The sequence below is a fragment of the Anastrepha obliqua genome, chromosome 1 (genome assembly GCF_027943255.1).
Source record: "Anastrepha obliqua isolate idAnaObli1 chromosome 1, idAnaObli1_1.0, whole genome shotgun sequence".
Classification (NCBI taxonomy): Eukaryota; Metazoa; Arthropoda; class Insecta; order Diptera; family Tephritidae; genus Anastrepha; species Anastrepha obliqua.
In genome coordinates this window covers 91782568-91800775 of record NC_072892.1, presented here as the reverse complement: position 1 = coordinate 91800775, position 18208 = coordinate 91782568, and the positions used below count along the sequence as shown (strand labels likewise).

General features: G+C 36.8%; 1 protein-coding gene across 5 annotated transcripts in view; it reads left to right on the top strand.

The window, feature by feature from the left end:
• LOC129251489 (guanylate cyclase soluble subunit beta-1) overlaps nt 1-18208 on the top strand; it is a 227492-nt gene that overhangs the window by 172775 nt on the left and 36509 nt on the right. For all 5 annotated transcript variants that reach the window (XM_054890827.1, XM_054890839.1, XM_054890826.1 and 2 more), the window contains exon 14: nt 4700-5358. In XM_054890827.1, the coding sequence (XP_054746802.1) occupies nt 4700-5165 (466 nt within the window). In that variant the 3' untranslated portion in view covers nt 5166-5358. The remainder of the gene's footprint in view (nt 1-4699; nt 5359-18208) is intronic.

The following is an 18208-nucleotide window of genomic DNA, read 5'->3' as shown; positions in this document are numbered from 1 at the left end:
ATAGGGTGCAGCAGTCAAAAAAAGAACAGAATAGCAGTTATAGAAGAAGAAGAGCTGTAGAAAGTTGGTCCCCGTAGGTATATTGCTTTCTACCGAGACACTAACATATTTATTTGAAAATATTCGTATAAAGCGGCATTTACCATTAGTAGTGCCTTTAAGAGTATATAATGAAATTTAAAGCCGCATATCTTTTTAAAATATTTTGACACAGTTTTTCTTACCCGCGGAATATCTCCATTATTTTTAAAACTTAAGTTTTAGGATGGATGGAGGGTCAAAGTGCTCCAAAAAAATATGCCTTAGGCGGTTTCAGTAGCCGTATTTTCAGACGAAGCGGGCAAAAAAGTAAACTATTAATTTATTTCTTATCCCATTTTGTCGCACAATGTAATTAGAAAAATTTACATTGGCGAACACGCTTATTTACGGAAATTAGCATTGATTTAATAAAGCTTATAAAATGTCTTTTCCAAGCACATTTTCGATATATAAAGTATTTTAAATTTATGTAAATGTTTTTCTTTTTCTGGTAAACGTTTTTTTTTTTTTAATTCATGAGCATTTCCATTTACCACATTCACAGATGGAGAACAGTAATAGGAGTATTAGATAACCTAGCAAAACTATAAAAAAAGCCTTTTTCCAATTTTCGTCGTAGGTCATGCTTATACCAAAATGCCGTTTCCATATCTGATACTCGTATTCACGGCAGCAGGGGATTTATTCACTACCATTGATTTTTCTATTGCATAACAGGGAAAACCTTTTTATGTTCATCCTAGAAAACAGTATTGCCACAATTTACAAATCTCTAAGGTGAACTGGGTTAGAGGAAGCGTAATGGCTTAGCATAGCCGTTGTATAATGTTAACGCCATCAAAGCGTGTAGCAGAATAAATCGTCTTATCAGCAAGGACATGTTTCATGCATTACTCGGCATATGTGTGTGGTCACACGTAAATCTTCGACTTACTCAAGACCGGCAAATAGCTACAGCGCACATACCTGAGCGAGTGTGTGAAACGAGTGTACTTATATAAGCCCATTAAGCGCTATATAAAGTATATATACCTGTATACATATTTTTGGAATGCTCACATCCATTGAAAGCGTTGAACTAAGGAAATGACATTTAAATGTTCATGTAATAAATTCGAGATAATAGAATATTATTTTAAAACATTCCTACACATGACTTACTTTCATTTCGGCCGGAAACCTTTCGGATATCATATTATCAAACATCAACCAATTAACACATTTTTAACACCATTTAGTAGCACATTAGTACGTATATACCTATACACAATCAAAATAAAAAACTCGTAAAAGTTTGGAAGCCTCTTACAAGTTCAATGAAATAAAAGGAACACAACTTTATTAGAAATCACGTAAAAATTTTAAGTGCTCACTGCACTGAAAGCAATGAAATTCGTCATCAGTTTAAGTGAATTCGGTACTAATATTTTTTATGACTTGGAGTAAATATTGCCCTTAATCTGAAGACAACAAAATGCTTAATTAAGGTGCAAAATTTCCCTATTTTTAAATGCAAGGGCAGCCTCCGAGTCAACTCTGACAAAACGGAGCTGGTGCTATTTACCCGAAAATATAAACCTCCACCCTTTCGACTTCCCAAATTTAACAGCCACGTTTACCTGCTATCATCAGAAGTTAGGTATCTTGGAGTGAGACTTGACTCCAAACTCCAATGGCAGCTACATATTGAAAATCGGGTAAAGAAGACCAGTATAGCCCTCTACTCTTGTAAATCTATGTTCGGTAAAAAATGGGGATTCAAGCGACACGTCGTGCTGTGAATGCACAACGTAGTGGTTCTGCCAATTTATTTTCCTGCTTGGTGGGAAGCTCTTCGAAAGCGCTATACTATAACTAAACTGGGGAGGGTATAAAGGCCTGCATGCATTGGCATCACCGGAGCAAGTAAAACTTGCCCCAGTGCGCCCCTGAACGTCCTTCTGCACTTACTTCCCATCGACTTTTACGTTATTTCCGTCGCAGCTAAAAGTGCAATCAGATTAAAGGAGGTTGGCTTTTGGAGGCAATCTCTCAAGGGACATGGTAGCATTTTCCGGCAGTTAACACCATATTTCTCCGAACTTCGAACAGATCTCTCTATCCGCAAACTAGAGGGCAATCTTTCCAAACAAGCAGGATTGGATCGAGGCGAAAATATGTGCCGAAGATTGCACCTCTGTCTGCACTTACGGCTCCAAGATGGAAGCGGGGTTTTTGCGATATTGCAGACATGCAAAATGCTTAGGGAACGTGGGACCGAGGGAGATATTAACATTTTCTCCGATAGTCAAACCGCGATCAAGGTTTAAGCGACGCCACGGTGCAGAACCAAACTAGTAAACTCCTGTAAGGAGGAGATCAAATCTCTTGGATGTGCAAGTAACATTTCTCTGATCTGGGTTTCAGGACATAGGAGCATAGAAGGAAATGAAAATGCTGATGAGTTTGCCATAAAAGGGACTGAATTGACCTCAGAGACCTCCTACCCGGTCAACGGGATCCCCCTGACAGTTGTTAAAGGCGAACTACACAAATTATTTCTCACGAAAGCGCAGAAAAAATTGAGCTCCATTTCTTAATGTGCTATTTCAAAAACCCTTTGGCCCTAGTACAATATACGGAGGACTCAGAAAGTCCTTTGGACGCCTCGTCATTTAATTGCCAAGCTCGTAGCTGTGTTTACCAGGCACTGAACGATCGGCACACACGCGGAAAAACTAGGGTTCCCATTTAACCCCCATTGCAGAAGCTGTGAGGATCTTTCAGAGAACGAAACTGTTGAACACTTTCTCTGTAAATATCCGGGTTGAGCAGCTACACGATTAAGATCATAGAGTGCTCCTTTCTTCGACAGTCTGGGTCAGTGCACCAACCTAAGTCCCTTCAATCTTCTCTATTATATCCACAGCTCTGCCTGGCTGTAGATATCTTCCTGTTGGAGGTCTCATAATGGTATCAAAACGGCGCTTTAGTGCTACTTGAGGAGTGCCAGACTAGCACTGCAACCATCTCACCTACCTACCGAAGTGCAAGACATTGATATAATTTTATTTTTTCCTTCAAAATCACTGAGAGCAGGTTAAGGGTCTAATATTGGCCACACCTCTGCATTCTGCACTTAATATAATGCTTTACAATGATGATAGATTACAAGGCTTGGCCATCCGCTATGGAGAAAAAAAATTATGAGAATAATTTCCGCTAGAATGCCACTGGGTACTCAGCAGCAAAATTTTGCTCACTCATTTCAAACGTATTCACACATTTGTCCAATCAGTCGTTGCTCAAAAAGTAATGAAATAATATGAGTGAAGGCTGATTTTTTTTCTGGATGCCACCAACAAAATCTCAGTTTTTTCTTAAACAAACCGCTCTCATGACCCTTGTTACGCTAACCAAGAAGCTGATTCTTTCAAATTCGCTGAAGACCGAATTACGCTCTGATTTTGGCCGCGCCCCTGAAATCTTTTCACCATGGGAAATGTTTATAACCGGGCGCTTATAACCGAAATGTACTGTAAAATTTGATAATGCTTTTTGCTTAATTCTTAGGAAATATTTTCTAAACTTAGAGAAATTTTTACTAATTTATAGGCTTAAGGCAGATTTTTAATTAACATCGTCGTTACAGCCGTAAATATTGGAAAATCGTATTTAATATCAAATTAAAATTATTAACTTATTTGTTTCAAATACTAGACTCATTAAATTTTAGGTAAAACATTCATTAAAAGCGTCGAGTTTTCCTCAAAAGTAGGAAATAATCAAAAATTTTTAAATAAAAAACTACATTTGCGTAATATAATCTGTCCATACTTATCTTGGGTTTGCATGTTTTTTAATATTACATGGTGGCAACAATGTTCATTTATGTGATTTTTCCCCTTTGCGTGCTTATCGAAATATGTTAACAATGTTTTACAACCAGTCAGTATCGAGACAATTTTCTTGGCTGTCGGCGTCTAAAATTTAAATATGCACCTAATTCTGTTTTTACACGAATTGTATTTACCACGAGTTAAAAAGAAAAAAATTTTTCTGTTTTTACACTCATAGACCAAATAGACTGAGATTTTTCGACGCATCTACGAAGTGTTCAAATTAATCTCAAGAAAATCCTCTGAGACTCGGTATATTTTGCTATCGCATTTTAATAATATATTTCTTATAACATATTAATGAATTTAAATATGTGCATAAGACGAAATAGATTCTTGAGTGAACTCTAAAAAGAATTTTTTAATATGGTTTTCACTTAATTCTCTTTTTCACGAATTTTTTAGGAACGTATATATCGATTGAAAAGAGAATTACATATGTACATACACATACATAGTAAAAAAAAGAACTACAATTTAGGTACAATTTCCATCAAGCACGCAGTGTAAGCAGTTGACAATTCTCTCAAGCCCAAAACATGCAAACCCTGGGCTTGCCTGTGGTGGAAACGTACAGTATTGTACGTTTAGCACAACGCAGCGACTTGTTTTATACAAATTTACACATAAGTAAGGCACTCTCTTTTCAATCATTAGCTAACGTTGCAACACTTCCCACCAACTTATCAAAGCATTTACAAGTACATATCTCTGACTCCATTTCTGCCAATACAACGTTCTTATACTTCATACATTCCTTTCTGCTACTCCATTTACAGATTGCTCTGCAAGGAGATTAACCATGACGATTCATTCAATCTCGAATACCGTGGCCCCGTCGTGATGAAGGGTAAGCCGACACCGATGGATTGTTGGTTCCTAACACGCAACACAACAGCAACAGCACGCGATAGCATCTCCGACTCTCCCCTGCCACCAAATTCGCCGCCACCAGCAAATTTGAAATCACCCTGCAGCAATAACGCCACAGCCTCCGTATCTAGCACAGGCGCCACCACTAGCACAGCAGTGTCAGCAATAGCGCACTCATTATGCACAACCGACGATAGTGTTGCAACAAGTCAAGCACCTGGTGCAATAGCACTCGCAACCACATTCTCACCCACATCACCGGCGTCATCATCCTCCTCGTCGGCCGTAACAGTAGCAAGTGGCGGTGTAGCATGCGCAGATGCGGATGACAACAACGTACCCGTTGTTGCGCCACCTGCTGAAATGACCTAGGAAATGTGTAACAACTCGTCCTGCTGTTGCTGAAATATACTCTAAGTGCGATGAGAAATAGCGAGTAGTGGTAGGAAGTGAGTCAAAAAGCTGTTAACACATTAAGATTTGTAAGATGAGCTTGGCAGGGATTGAATTGGATTGAATTGCTTTTTGGAGTTTAAAGCAGAGGATTGCTGCTGCAGAAAAAAAGGTAATTTATGCAAATGTATGTCCTTGTCACCTTGCAGCTTATAGTGATTCGATGAAAGATAAGTGACAAATGAGAAACGAGTGGTTTGAATTGGAAATGTAATAGGCGACTAGTATTGTTTTATGATTACATATGTATGTATGTTTTTTGATAAATTGGGTGAAATGTTCTTTGTTTTTTGTTTGGTTTTTTTTTTTTTTTGGTAAATACAGGGTGGGCCATATTGCGTTTGCTTTTTGAACCACCTATTTTTTTGAGAATGGTAACACAAATGACATGTAAAATGTGTTCATAATTTCATTTACGAAATGGGACGCTATGCGCTTGAACAAAATTGGGAAATATTGAAAATCTATTTCCAAAGTGGTGAGTCTTCTTCTTCTTTTCTGATTTTCACATCGGTGGCTACGTCAATAAGCAAAATTGTCAGATTTGGGGCTCAGAAAATCCACACGTTACTGTAGAAAAGCAAATGGATCCACAACGAGTCACGAGTTTGGTGCGGTTTTTGGTCTGGCGGCTTTATCGGGCCATTTTTTTTCGAAAATGAGCGAGGAGACGCGGTTATAGTAAATGGCGAGCGTTAGCGTGACATGCTCAACGAGTTGTTTCCAAAAATTGAAGAGGATGACATGGACGACATTTGGTTTCAACAGGACGGTGCAACTTGTCACACTGCCAAAGTTACACTCCAACTTTTGACTACCGTTTTTGAAAACCGAATAATCAGCCGAAATTCCCATATCAATTGGCCGCCTCGGAGCTGTGATTTAAGCCCGTTGGACTATTTTTTGTATGGAACCGTTAAGGACAAATGCTATGCGAACCATCCAGAGACGATTGATGCTTTAAAACACGAAATCGAAGTTGCCATTCATGAAATTGGAGCCCAAACAATCGAAAATGTACTTAAAAATTGGGTTGATCGAATTGCCTACTGTAAAACCAGTCGTGGCAGTCATTTGAACGATATTATTTTTCATTCATAAATGACAATGTTCAATCTTCAAAATAAAAAAAAATAGTTTCAAAAGATATTGATTAGTTTTTTTTTATAGCCGATTCAAAAAGCAGATTTTACATGGCACACCCTATATAATAATCAACAATTTCACATCAACCTCAATGAAAAGGAGAAGTCTATATACAAAACTAGAGACAAGTTTTCAATAGTTGAATGTTGATTATTATTGGCTTAGGCTGAGTGGGAAGAAGAATAACAGAAGGATCGCGGAAGTGCTACCTGCGCTTTGGAGAGGGTTCGTTTGCAGCTTTATTTATTTGAGCTCCTTGGATCCTCCCAGCCATAGATCTAAAACTCCATCGCCAAAAATCTCTAAATGAGTTTTAGCGATATTCTTGATTATAGCTCAAAAAAACATTTTCAAAAATCGCCGGTCTTGATTCCTTTTCCTTATCAGATTTTAGCGATGAACTATATGAACCGGATAATATATGTATATATATGTCAATTGTTTTTTACAGGCACTCAGGTTGCCTTTGCAACACTACGTGTGATGAGCTGTAATTTAAAATTTAGCAACTTACATATAACATTTTCTTTACGATCTTTATTCTTGTTGTTTTCAATGAGCGGAAAAATTCATTTTGCCCAAAAGATACAATTAACTCATGAAAATTTCCATGCAATGATTTAATACAATTTTCGACGTGGATTATCGAGTCAAGAGTGCATTGATCAATTTGTAACGGCTTCAAAACGCTGGTAAAACGAGTTCCAATGTAGCCGTCAAACCTTGCAAAATGAATTTCGTGAAGAGCATCCAAAAACGGCGGTTATGCCAGACACAATCGATGCTGTACGCCAATTGATAACGAGAGATCGTCATGTATTATTGGGAGCGGCCCACAATCTATATTGCATGACACTTGGTCGTCAAGAAGATTTGTTTTCGATGGATACCGAATAATCTGATAATTGCCAAAAACCGGTCTCGTGTAGGCTGATGTAAAGAAATGTTGAAGAAATTCAGGCACAGTGGTTCAAAGCACGTCTATTAGACCGCAGTAGGCGACAAATCATAGATCTATGTATATGAGCCGGTATTAATCGACAGTAAAGGTATTCCAATACGAGCTTAGCCCAATGAAAGCAAGGGTTGCCTATTTTTATGGAAGCTCTGGCCATGTCGCTACTGTACCACTAGAAAAACGTACACCAGTCAATTCTGAGTGATACTGATACCCAACTATTTGTTTGCCAGAAGTTTTCAGAGAATTAACGAAAAGCAACCGCAAAATACGAATCATTCTTAACTAAGACAATACGACTCTCACGGATCGGGTCGGACAAGAGTATTTTTGAGCATTGAAAAGATCGAATTAAAAGGTCACAATAGGTGGTACAGACTGGATTGGGCAACTATGTACCATAATTGATGAGCCCAGTTTTTGGCAAAAATATAGTTTTAAAATTTTTTTTCGTTTTTTTTTTCATTTTTATAACAGTGGGTTATTTTATGCAAAAACTAAACCATTCGGGATATAAATTTGTAAGCAATTCGTTCGAAATATCGCACTGTGCTTTGGCTTTTCAAGATTACTAGTCGCGAAAACAAAGAAAAAAAAGAGTAACATTAGAGTGGGTCTTTGACATAGCAACATGCGAAATTCCTCTGCAAGACACGTTTTTATAATTTCTATTCAACGCTAATTGAATACCTAAGGTGACACATTCCGAAAACCATTACTTCATTTTTCGCGATTTTGACGAGCGTGCCGTCAGACACCATAATAGACAGTACAAAACAAAAGGAAGAGAAATTACGTGTTTGTAAAAATTTAATGAATGGCTTGGTGATATTATGATTTTTGACATTTATAGTAAACAAAATAAACTAATGAAAACGAAAAAGCCGCGTAAAATTGAGAAAACACGAATTATAAAAATACGTCCAAAAGAAGTTATTCTTTTTATGCGGATAACGCCAGGGAAAGAAAATGTATGTGTGTGTGTAATATCTTGCATTGGTAGTTTCTATCGCTTTCACCTACTCTTCGCAAGCAACTAATTTCCCTTGCATTTGTTTGTATATTCTTGGAGCATGACGTCACAGCGATTTCGGAAGGCGCACTCAATTGGTATTGCCGATATTGATTTTTGAGACCACCTACTTTGTACGCGTAAGTGACTAGCAATCAGTGAGCATTTGATAGGACCGCAGTATCGATACTTTTATTTATTTCTAGTAGAGGAGCAGAATATAGTCACTGAATAAATATTGATAAATTTTATATTCAAGAATCGAGTAAAAAATTTAGCTAATAAAAGTCAGATTTTTTTTTTGAATTCTTATTATTATTGAACGTAAATTATTTTTTTCAAGTTTTGACTGAATTTTACAAAGTAAAAGACACAAAAATTTAAATATGGGCGGTTCCTTCTCTTTGCTTATACCTTCTGCTCAAATATGAACGAGACGTTATCAATAAAACGGTCCGCGGATGACATATGGCAAAAATAAATTTTTTGTTTTTTGGTAGGACTGTTATAAGCTTACATGGCAAATTTCAGCGTGATATGTCACATAGTTTGTTTTCTGTGCTACTGTAAATAAATCAAGCTGGAGTGTGTTCTTCGAATTCTCTTTTATGAATTCAATTGTCTCAAAATGTTTTCCACGGAGCGGCAACTTGAGCTTGGGAAACAGGAAAAAGTCACATGGAGCCATATCAGGCGAATACGATGCTTGCGGAACGATATTAACATTATTTTTGTTCAAATAATCGCGAACAAAACGTGATGTGTGAGCTGGTGCATTATCGTGATGCAAGAACCATGACCTGTTGTCCCACAATTCCTTCCATTTAAGACGAATGTTCTCGGGCAAACGCTTTAAAACGTCTAAATAATATTCAGCGTTAACCGATCGGCCTTGCGGAAGGAACTCCGAGTGCACCACACCTTCGTAATCGAAAAAAACAGTCAGCATAACCTTAATTTTTGAGCGACTTTGGCATGGTTTTTTGGGTTGATGTACAGCCCTCTTTGAACGATGTGTACCACTGGAAAACACGTGCACGCGATAGAGCAGCGTACCCATAGGTTGTCTGCAACATTTTTAAGGAATAACAAAATTTCAAACAAATTCTTTGTTCAACTTGAATTTCCATCGTTAAATTCGAAGAACACACTCGAGCTTGACTTGTTTACAGTAGCACAGAAAACAAACTATGTGACATATCACGCTGAAATTTGCCATGTAAGCTTATAACAGTCCTACCAAAAAACAAAAAAATTATTTTTGCCATATGTCATCCGCGGACCGTTTTATTGATAACGTCTCGTTCATATTTGAGTAGAAGTTACATGTATATATTTTTTGCCAAACGAAAGAAGCAAGGCATTACAAAATCTCAACTTTAGAAAATCTATTACATGCGGAAATTAGAAAAAAAGTAAATACGTTAAAAAAACGGCATTTTGAAATTTAAATGACTTACTTTGACGAGACTTTTTTCTTTCTTAAATACTTGCTTTTATTTAGTCAATCGCTTAAGTAAGCGAGCTTTTCATTGAAGACGTTATATTCCGGTTAGGCGTGAGAGAGCACTGCAAGAGGGTTCGGATGAGTCTGCAATTTCTTGAGATATTTTTCGCTGCTACTCTTAACTTCGTCATCTACCATCGGTATTTGAAGATCTCTTTGTACATATGCTCATGTTTGTGACATGATGGAATGCCTTTATGATGGAATGATAGTTATAGGGCTGCGCTATAACAAATACTGCACAAAAGTGTCGATGCCAAGTGGCACACTCGAAAAAAGCGTCGATTAGAAAAACTACTTGCTTCGTGAAAAAAGTATCGAGTATTTATGTACTTTCAAGTGCAACTCCATTGTTAGAGGTAAAAATGTGATATTTCAAATAAAAGTGCATTGAGCACATAAAACTCGGTTCCGCCCAATAAGTCTAATTCATACTTGCTTAGTAGGTATTTATTGCAAAAAATCAAAAAAGCTACCAAAACATGAATAACAAAGGCAACAGAAGATAAATTAATGAAGCTATAGAAATAACAATAATCCATCATCAATCATAAAGATTACGCTGGTAGTTGAGAAAAGAGTAAGAAAAATTAATATACTCGTATGTGTGTGTGTATGTATCACAGGTATGTATAAAATCAAGCCAACCTCGAGATTAGTACGAAAATGCTGTCCATATAAGCGCACACTATGTAATATAGCCAAAAACAAAAGAACAAACCTTGACAGAAAAAAAATGCATATATTCGCCAACAAAATGAGATATGACAAAGAACATTAACCTAGCCGCTGTAGTTTTAATTAAAGTCGCCTAAACACTGAAAATCAGCGGTCAAACAAATGCTACCTGATAAATAAACCCTGTGAGGATTCGCAGATTTACTTTTATGGCACGCCTTATATCCGTTTCATCTGTTATATCTTTTGTTTTTATGCTTCTTTGCTTTTTCCATTGTTTTTTGTTCTTCCATTTAAATTGAAATATTTGCTATGCTTTAAAGAGAAACGGCCAGCTTATGGTGTGCATATTGCCAAAGTCCAACTTTTGTGTCAACCTTGCCATTGCAACTCAAAAACAAAAACAAGAAAACATTATGCAGACAAAGAGTACCGCAAATTATACAAACAACAATACCAAATTCTATTGCTGTACTTATGAGTAACATAGTAGATAGTAGCATAACAAACATAAAGCATAGCGCATGAAAAACTCTGAAAATTCTCATAAAAGAATCGCTGGCGTCGCTGTTCACCAACTGACCGTTGCTACTTGTTATGTCCGCTTGTCAGTTTGTTTGTCAGCTCAACTGGCTTCTTTTGCACTTTTTCGCTCATCCTTTTATGGTTTTTGCTCACTAACCGACACTTTCTTTTCCGTTTTCATTGAATTTTTTTTTCTTATCGTTTTGATCCATAGTATGAACTTGCACCTGAAACTGACAGCATCCATTAAAGGCCAAATTTGTTTTTTTTTTTGTAATTGCCAGAATATTATTATTTTGTATACACATACATATGTATTGTACTACAATAGGGACGTTTTGGCATTGCAAAATACTTAAGAGATTATTACATTCACTTAGTTAACTGATTTATAGGCCCCACAGCATGAGTTGCGGCACAGCATTTAAACCGACAGCAGAACTGGTTGTCTGTATTTGCATAGCGATTGCCACATTCGTGCAGCATACCTTGGCGGAACGGAACCCGGTCAATTATTTTTTTTTAACAGGTCCGGCATAACAACAATGTAGGCGACAAACTATACAAAAAAGCTGGTTTGTTTTTATTCATACTTTCATTGTGGTCTCCTTCTGAGTTTTGATTTGTTTTTTGAATCCGCTACAGCAAACTAATTCTGACTAGGCAATTATACCTCCAAATGTTAGGTTTTGATGCATTGCAAATAGTCGTAGAATAGTTCTACATATCAAATAGTATGTAGTTACATTATTTTAATGATTCTAATAAGGAGCTTTTCCGTAGCAGAGATACACTCTCGGATGTTTGCCATTGCCTCTGCTGAGAGGTGACCGCTATTAGAAAAATCTTTTTCTATCATTTTTGTGTGTGATACATGGAGATTCGAACATACGCAATTCCGAATAATACTCACGCACCAATCCATTCGGCTAGAGCGGCGATAACAGCTTATCACTCACAATGCAAACTCGTCGCTGAAAGTCTTGGATGTCACCAGCACACTTTTGCACACTTATTTCAGGAATAGAAAGCTTACTTTCTGCAGGTCTGACAAAGTTAAACTATTGTACTTTTGTTTGCTTATTATTAATAAGAAACTGAATCTTTTAAATTCGTTGCCAATTTTATAACCCTAAAAATGTTCGGTTGATTTTCAACGAAATATTGATAAAAGAGCCACGATTCGGTTCGGTTTGTCTTTAGACTCGAAAAATTATGTCCGCTCGTTCACAACACACCACATTTTAATCAAATTCGCTTAAGATTTGAATATAGCGGGAACACAATTGTGATGTACATATAAGGGACGCCTTGTTGCGCTTAACAATTAAAGAAATGGAATGAAAGCAAATGAACAAAGGAAACTCAGGGAAAATTTAAAGCTTCCTATAAATTATAGTGGGCTATATATTCCGACTGATTTTAATAAAATATGTACAGAAAGCTTCCCTGTGTATTTCTCTTTAATCCTTCCAAGCCGCATCTAAATACAGGGTGGCTGATGAATTTTGCTACATTAAGAAACTCAAATAACTTTTTTTTTAGTGTATGGAATTCATTTATTTTTTTTTTTTTCAAGTTGAAGGTCATTAAATTTTATTAAATGTAGCTTAACTAGTTTTAAAAATAATTGAATTTAAATGCCCCCCATGCTCGTTGACACAAGTGCGGCATCTTAGTAAAAAGTTGTTCATTGCTGCTTTGAGAGTTGCGACAGGAATAGTCGCAATTGTTGCCCGAATGAATTGTTTTAGTTCATCCAAATTTGTTGGCTTTGTTTTATAAACTTCTTGCTTACATAAACCCCACAAGAAAAAGTCAGGTGCAGTAAGGTCAGGCGACCTGGGGGGCCAAAGAAATTCGGAGTTTCTTGAAATCAGTTTATTGGGAAATTTTCGTCGCAACTCTGTCATAACAGTCTGGGCTATGTGAGACGTTGCCCCATCTTGTTGAAACCACACAGAGTTGAAAGGAATTCTCTTTTGGCGTAGTTCGGGATAGAAAAATTCTTTCAGCATTTTCAAATAACGGTCTCCAGTAACCGTAACGGTGTGACCATTTTCTTCAAAAAAATAAGGCCCGACAATACAGCGTGAAGAAACCGCACACCACACTGTCACGCGAAGAGGATGCAATTCCGTCTCGTGGAATATCTGTGGGTTAGAAGTACTCCATATTCGACAATTTTGTTTGCTCACATTGCCGTTTAAATCGAAATGGGCCTCATCAGACATGAAAAGGCAGTTTAACATGTTTTGGTCTTCTTCCACCATTTGCAGGACCTTCTGGCGAAATTCCAAGCGAATCGGCAAGTCTGCTGCATTCAGTTTGTTAACCATTTGAATTTTGTAGGGAAACAAGTCTAAATCTTTGTGCATTATTGTTTCCAAAGACTGTCGGCTGACACCAAGTTGAGCAGATAAGCTTCTTGTTGAAACCCTTGGATTGCTTTGTATAGCTGCAGCTACAGCAGCGATCGTTTCCTCCGTCCGAACTGGTGGGTTTCGATGATAAGGCCTTCTTGCGACTGTTCCTTGCTCAGCAAAATTATTCACCAGTCTCATTATGGTCCATCTGCTCGGGGGATCGCCGCCAAACATCCGCCTGTACTCTCTCTGTACCAAAACTACGAACTCCAGTGCGTGATAGCGGCGGACTATCCAAATTCTTGTTTGCGTGTTCCAGTTATCCATTTTAATAAATTTTAAAGATCAATCTGCAAATTAAAACAAAAATGGAACAGATAACTTAAAAAGAAAAAAAGTTATTCAATTTTTTTTTGGTAGCGGCTTTCATCAGCCACCCTGTAGGTTTTGCAATTTTAAATTGATGCGCCCACAAAAACAAAATGGACACAGTTTTAAAATATAAATATAGAAAGATTTTTGCAATATATATAAAGCATTTTCCAATATATATACATCCTTTTTGGGTGTTTTGCCGAGTTCCTCCTCCTATTTGTGGTGTGCGTCTTGAAGTTGTTCCACAAATGGAGGGACCTACAGTTTCAAGCCGACCCCCAACAGCAGATATTTTTTATGAGGAGCTTTTTTTAATATAAATTATTAAATGTTTATTTCATTATAAAGAGGATGGTATGCTGTTAATAGTGGAAAATAACATAACAAATGACCAGTACGACCACGCTTACAGGCCAATATTGTTTTCATGAAATTTTCCATAACCGAATTGCAAAGTGGCTGCCCTATGTCCTCGATAGCCTCACGAATCCCATTTTTGAGGTCTTGAATCCACCCTGGGCGGTTGGCGTAGACCTTCTCTTTCACGTGGTCCCAAAGAAAAAAGTCACAAGGTGTTAAATCACAAGATATGGGTGGTCAATTCTCACCTCGAGAGATCATCGAGAGATAAAATGGTCCGGAAACTTTTCCCGTAAAAGATCAAATGTTTCGCCATCATGTTGAAAATGAACGTTGTCCAGATCAATACCATCCAATTCCGGCGATAAAAAATCGTTAATCATCTCTTCTGTTTAACACCTAACACCTGTTATTGGACAACCCTTTAGTATAATGCTAAAAATTTTAAATAACAGCATTCATCCAATTTTGTGACTCAATTAAAAAAAAAATCCAAGTTTGCAGAACACTTCAAGTATTAGAGGGCATCGTTTGTTATTCACTGAAGGAGATGCTCGTTATGGAGCAGATTCAATCAAATGGAAAGAAATACTACAGGAAGCATAGAAATTCATTAGTACAACAATCTGCAAAACGTGGCGAAGTCATGTTTCAAAAGTACTGAGGTCCCAGTCACACAGCTAAAATTGTGAAAGTTGGCTTTCGAGTCTTGTTGTGGTCTACGTAAAGCTCTGATCGTAAATCGGTCGAAATTAATGGCCCATATAAAAAAAGTGCGGCTGTATATGCTGAGGAAGTGATTCTATGGTCGGATGAAACGAAAATCAATCGACCACAGGAAACATACAAATTCATTAGTGAAGAAATCTAAAAAAAGGTAGCGGAGGCATATTAATGGTGCGGGGCTCTTTCACCTGGACGATTGATTATTTTCATATATCAAGAACAAATCAGACAGAAGTCCTCGAGATGAGCGCATAATGCGAGCACGAAGCCATATTTCCACAAGATGCCGATCCCACTCACACAGCCAAAATTGTAAGAGTTGGTTTTGAACTCTTATAGGGGCCTGCCTAAAGCTCCGATCGTAACCCATATTGCGTTTCCATCCGTTTCAATAAGTAGATATCTTTGTAAAACACTGAATTTCATTTCAAAACTATTTAAAAGGCAAACTTATTAATCAATATAAATCTTCATCAATTGTGCATTCTCAACGGAGATATCGCAAGGGCAAATAAACTATTACAAATTTCCTGGAATTTAGAGCACAGTTCGCGAATGGGTTTAGAACAAATATTCGCACTGATAGAATTTATTCGTATACTGATTGCAGTAAAGAATTTGACAAAATATGACACTCATTGCCCATTTCTAAAGCCGATATTCTTGGTCTTTATACTGGCCTTCCGTAATGCGATTCGTAATGAATATTCTCCGCTATGTTAGTATGAATTAGATAAGAGGAAGTAATGTACGGGAGATACATACAAGTCCACCGTGCGAACAACTTCTAAAAAATGCGTTGTTGAGATTTATTTAACATGCTTCGGGCTATTATAAAATCATAAATAATTTAGATATTTTTTGGAAAGTATGCAAAAAATTTCGACTCAGTTTAAAACAAATGTAAGAAAAGTAATAAAAAATGATATATAATATTAAAAATAATAATTTTTTTACTTCACATAAATAAGAAGAAATCGATTGTTTTTTTTTCTTTTGTGTGCCTTTTTGTATGCAAACTTGTTTTGCCCAACTCTACTCATAGAGGTTAAAGCTATACCGGTATAGAATCACATACCGGCATGCGCCACTGACGACGGTCTCGTGGCCAGTCAATTATGAATACAAAAATAAGCAATTTGTTTAGTATTGTCAGGAAGGACAAATCATTTTAAGACGCGCTAAACTTTATTTAGCAAGTGATTTTCGAGATTTCGAAAATAATAGTTATTTCTATCCCCGGTTTTCTTTAAAAAAATTGTTTCTATGTTAGTGAAATATTGTAAATTCAAAACCTTTTACCAAACGGCCATTATTAGCCGTCAAGACTTAATAAGCAGGCCTTACAGAAATCGAAGCTAAAAATCCAAATTGTTTCCAACACTTCTGTAAGCTATAAAATGTTGGCATACTGATAAATTTAATTTTAATTGTGAAATAAATAGAAGTAAGTATACTCTTAAACAAAGAAGATTTTCGTACGTGTAATATCAAAAAGACGATAGAGTGCCAAACTTATATACATCTTGTAGTATTATGCCCTAATTCGTAAGCCTTCAAAAAAGTTGGGTCTTTATTTTGCGTTTATTATAAATTTAGAATCCCAAAACAACAGTACTTATAAATAAAAAACCCACTCATCCGAGCATTGGTTTATTCTGGTATCAATCACGTTAAAATGCAAGATTGTATGTCTGTGTGTATATATGTATATGATAGCTCCCCCTAAATGTATCATATTGTATATGAATTCATATCATTCGCTAAAAATATCCAAGGCATACAAAAATATTCTGTTAAAATTCGATCATCCCAGCCCATTCAAACGGGTCATCCTTTTATCAAACTTCATTAACTGCTTGGCAGCTAAATATACCTACATAACAAGCTGTGATTCATTCTCATAATTTATTAGCAGTATGAAATTAACCATCGTGCGCACGGCTGCCCGAGGTGTGTGAGTTAAGTTGTGGGAATTTGGCAATAAAACACAAGCAAATTAAGTGATGAGCAAAATTGTATTACCAACCTTTACAATAGCCTCCCACAACTATTTCAACATTGCTGCCACGATTGGCAGCACATTTGGTAATCCTGCGAAATTAACCCGTTCAGCACCGCGGTTAAAGCTTTCTTGACCTCCTGTCCGCCGCCATGATAATTTCTTCTGACATCATAGGGTGGAAGAAGTCCGCGAGGAACAGTATTCGAACTGTAAAGTGGGTGCCGTACCTTTAGAATGCTTTTTCGCGCCAACAACTTTTGCACAATGAAAGGCAAAGGGTCGAAGTGTCATCGTAATACATACCGGTCTCTCCTAACACCCATCTTCACTAGCCCACTCAACCAATCTCTTCCGCCATTCAGATTTCACTAAAAAATAGATTATGAGTACAACTCGTTGCTTGTAATGTGATTCACTCATTTTTATGAACCAATAAAAAATTAGTTTCGAAAAACGCACATAAAACTCAAATAAACTATAGCACAACTTCAAACTTAGACAGAACCTAAAGGAAAGTCGCCCTATTTTCAAACATATGTTTGCGAGTGAAGTAAAGTTGCCAATGGCCGAACTGCCACATCTCGTAAGTGCATTTGTTCGGCGAATTCGATATTTACCCAATCGGCGACAAATTCTAATCATAGTTGTTGGTCGTTAATGTGCTTGGTGATGGTCGATAAAGGTTGCTAAGGTCGTAAGCCTGCATGGATGTGTGCAATTCAGAATAGACCATGATTTTCTGTGTGAACGTATGTGATATGAAAATGATGCGTTAAAGCAGCCGTTCATTACGAATAGCGGCGTTTTGTGACATTGATAGGGAAATGAGAGACATTTTGATTGCCACGGGATTTACAAATGCCAAGTGATGGACAAGCGGATTCAGTGATGACACTGTTAACAGTTAATTGAAAATTTGCATGGCTGTGTTGAAAGCGCGCTAACCGCCAAATTTCAAATTTAGGAATTAATTGAAATTTTTGAGTGGATAATTTCTACTGTTGTGCTGTTTTTTGTAGCTATAAGAAAAATAATAAAAGAATTCAATAAATGCTATCAAAAATAGGCAAGCGAATATTTTTCCAGACAAATTTAAAATTCAGATATTCACGTATTATCCTGTGTCCATGGTGGTTGAAAATTTTCCCACTTTCGATCATAAACAATGTCCACCTACCATACAACGGTAATTTTTAAAAAAGGCAAAAACGAGATATCACGTTTATAAATTAAGCAAAAAATCACTAAACTTTGGTAAATGAACCCAAAAAAATAAATACTAAGCAAGTAAAAGTTTTGAGATA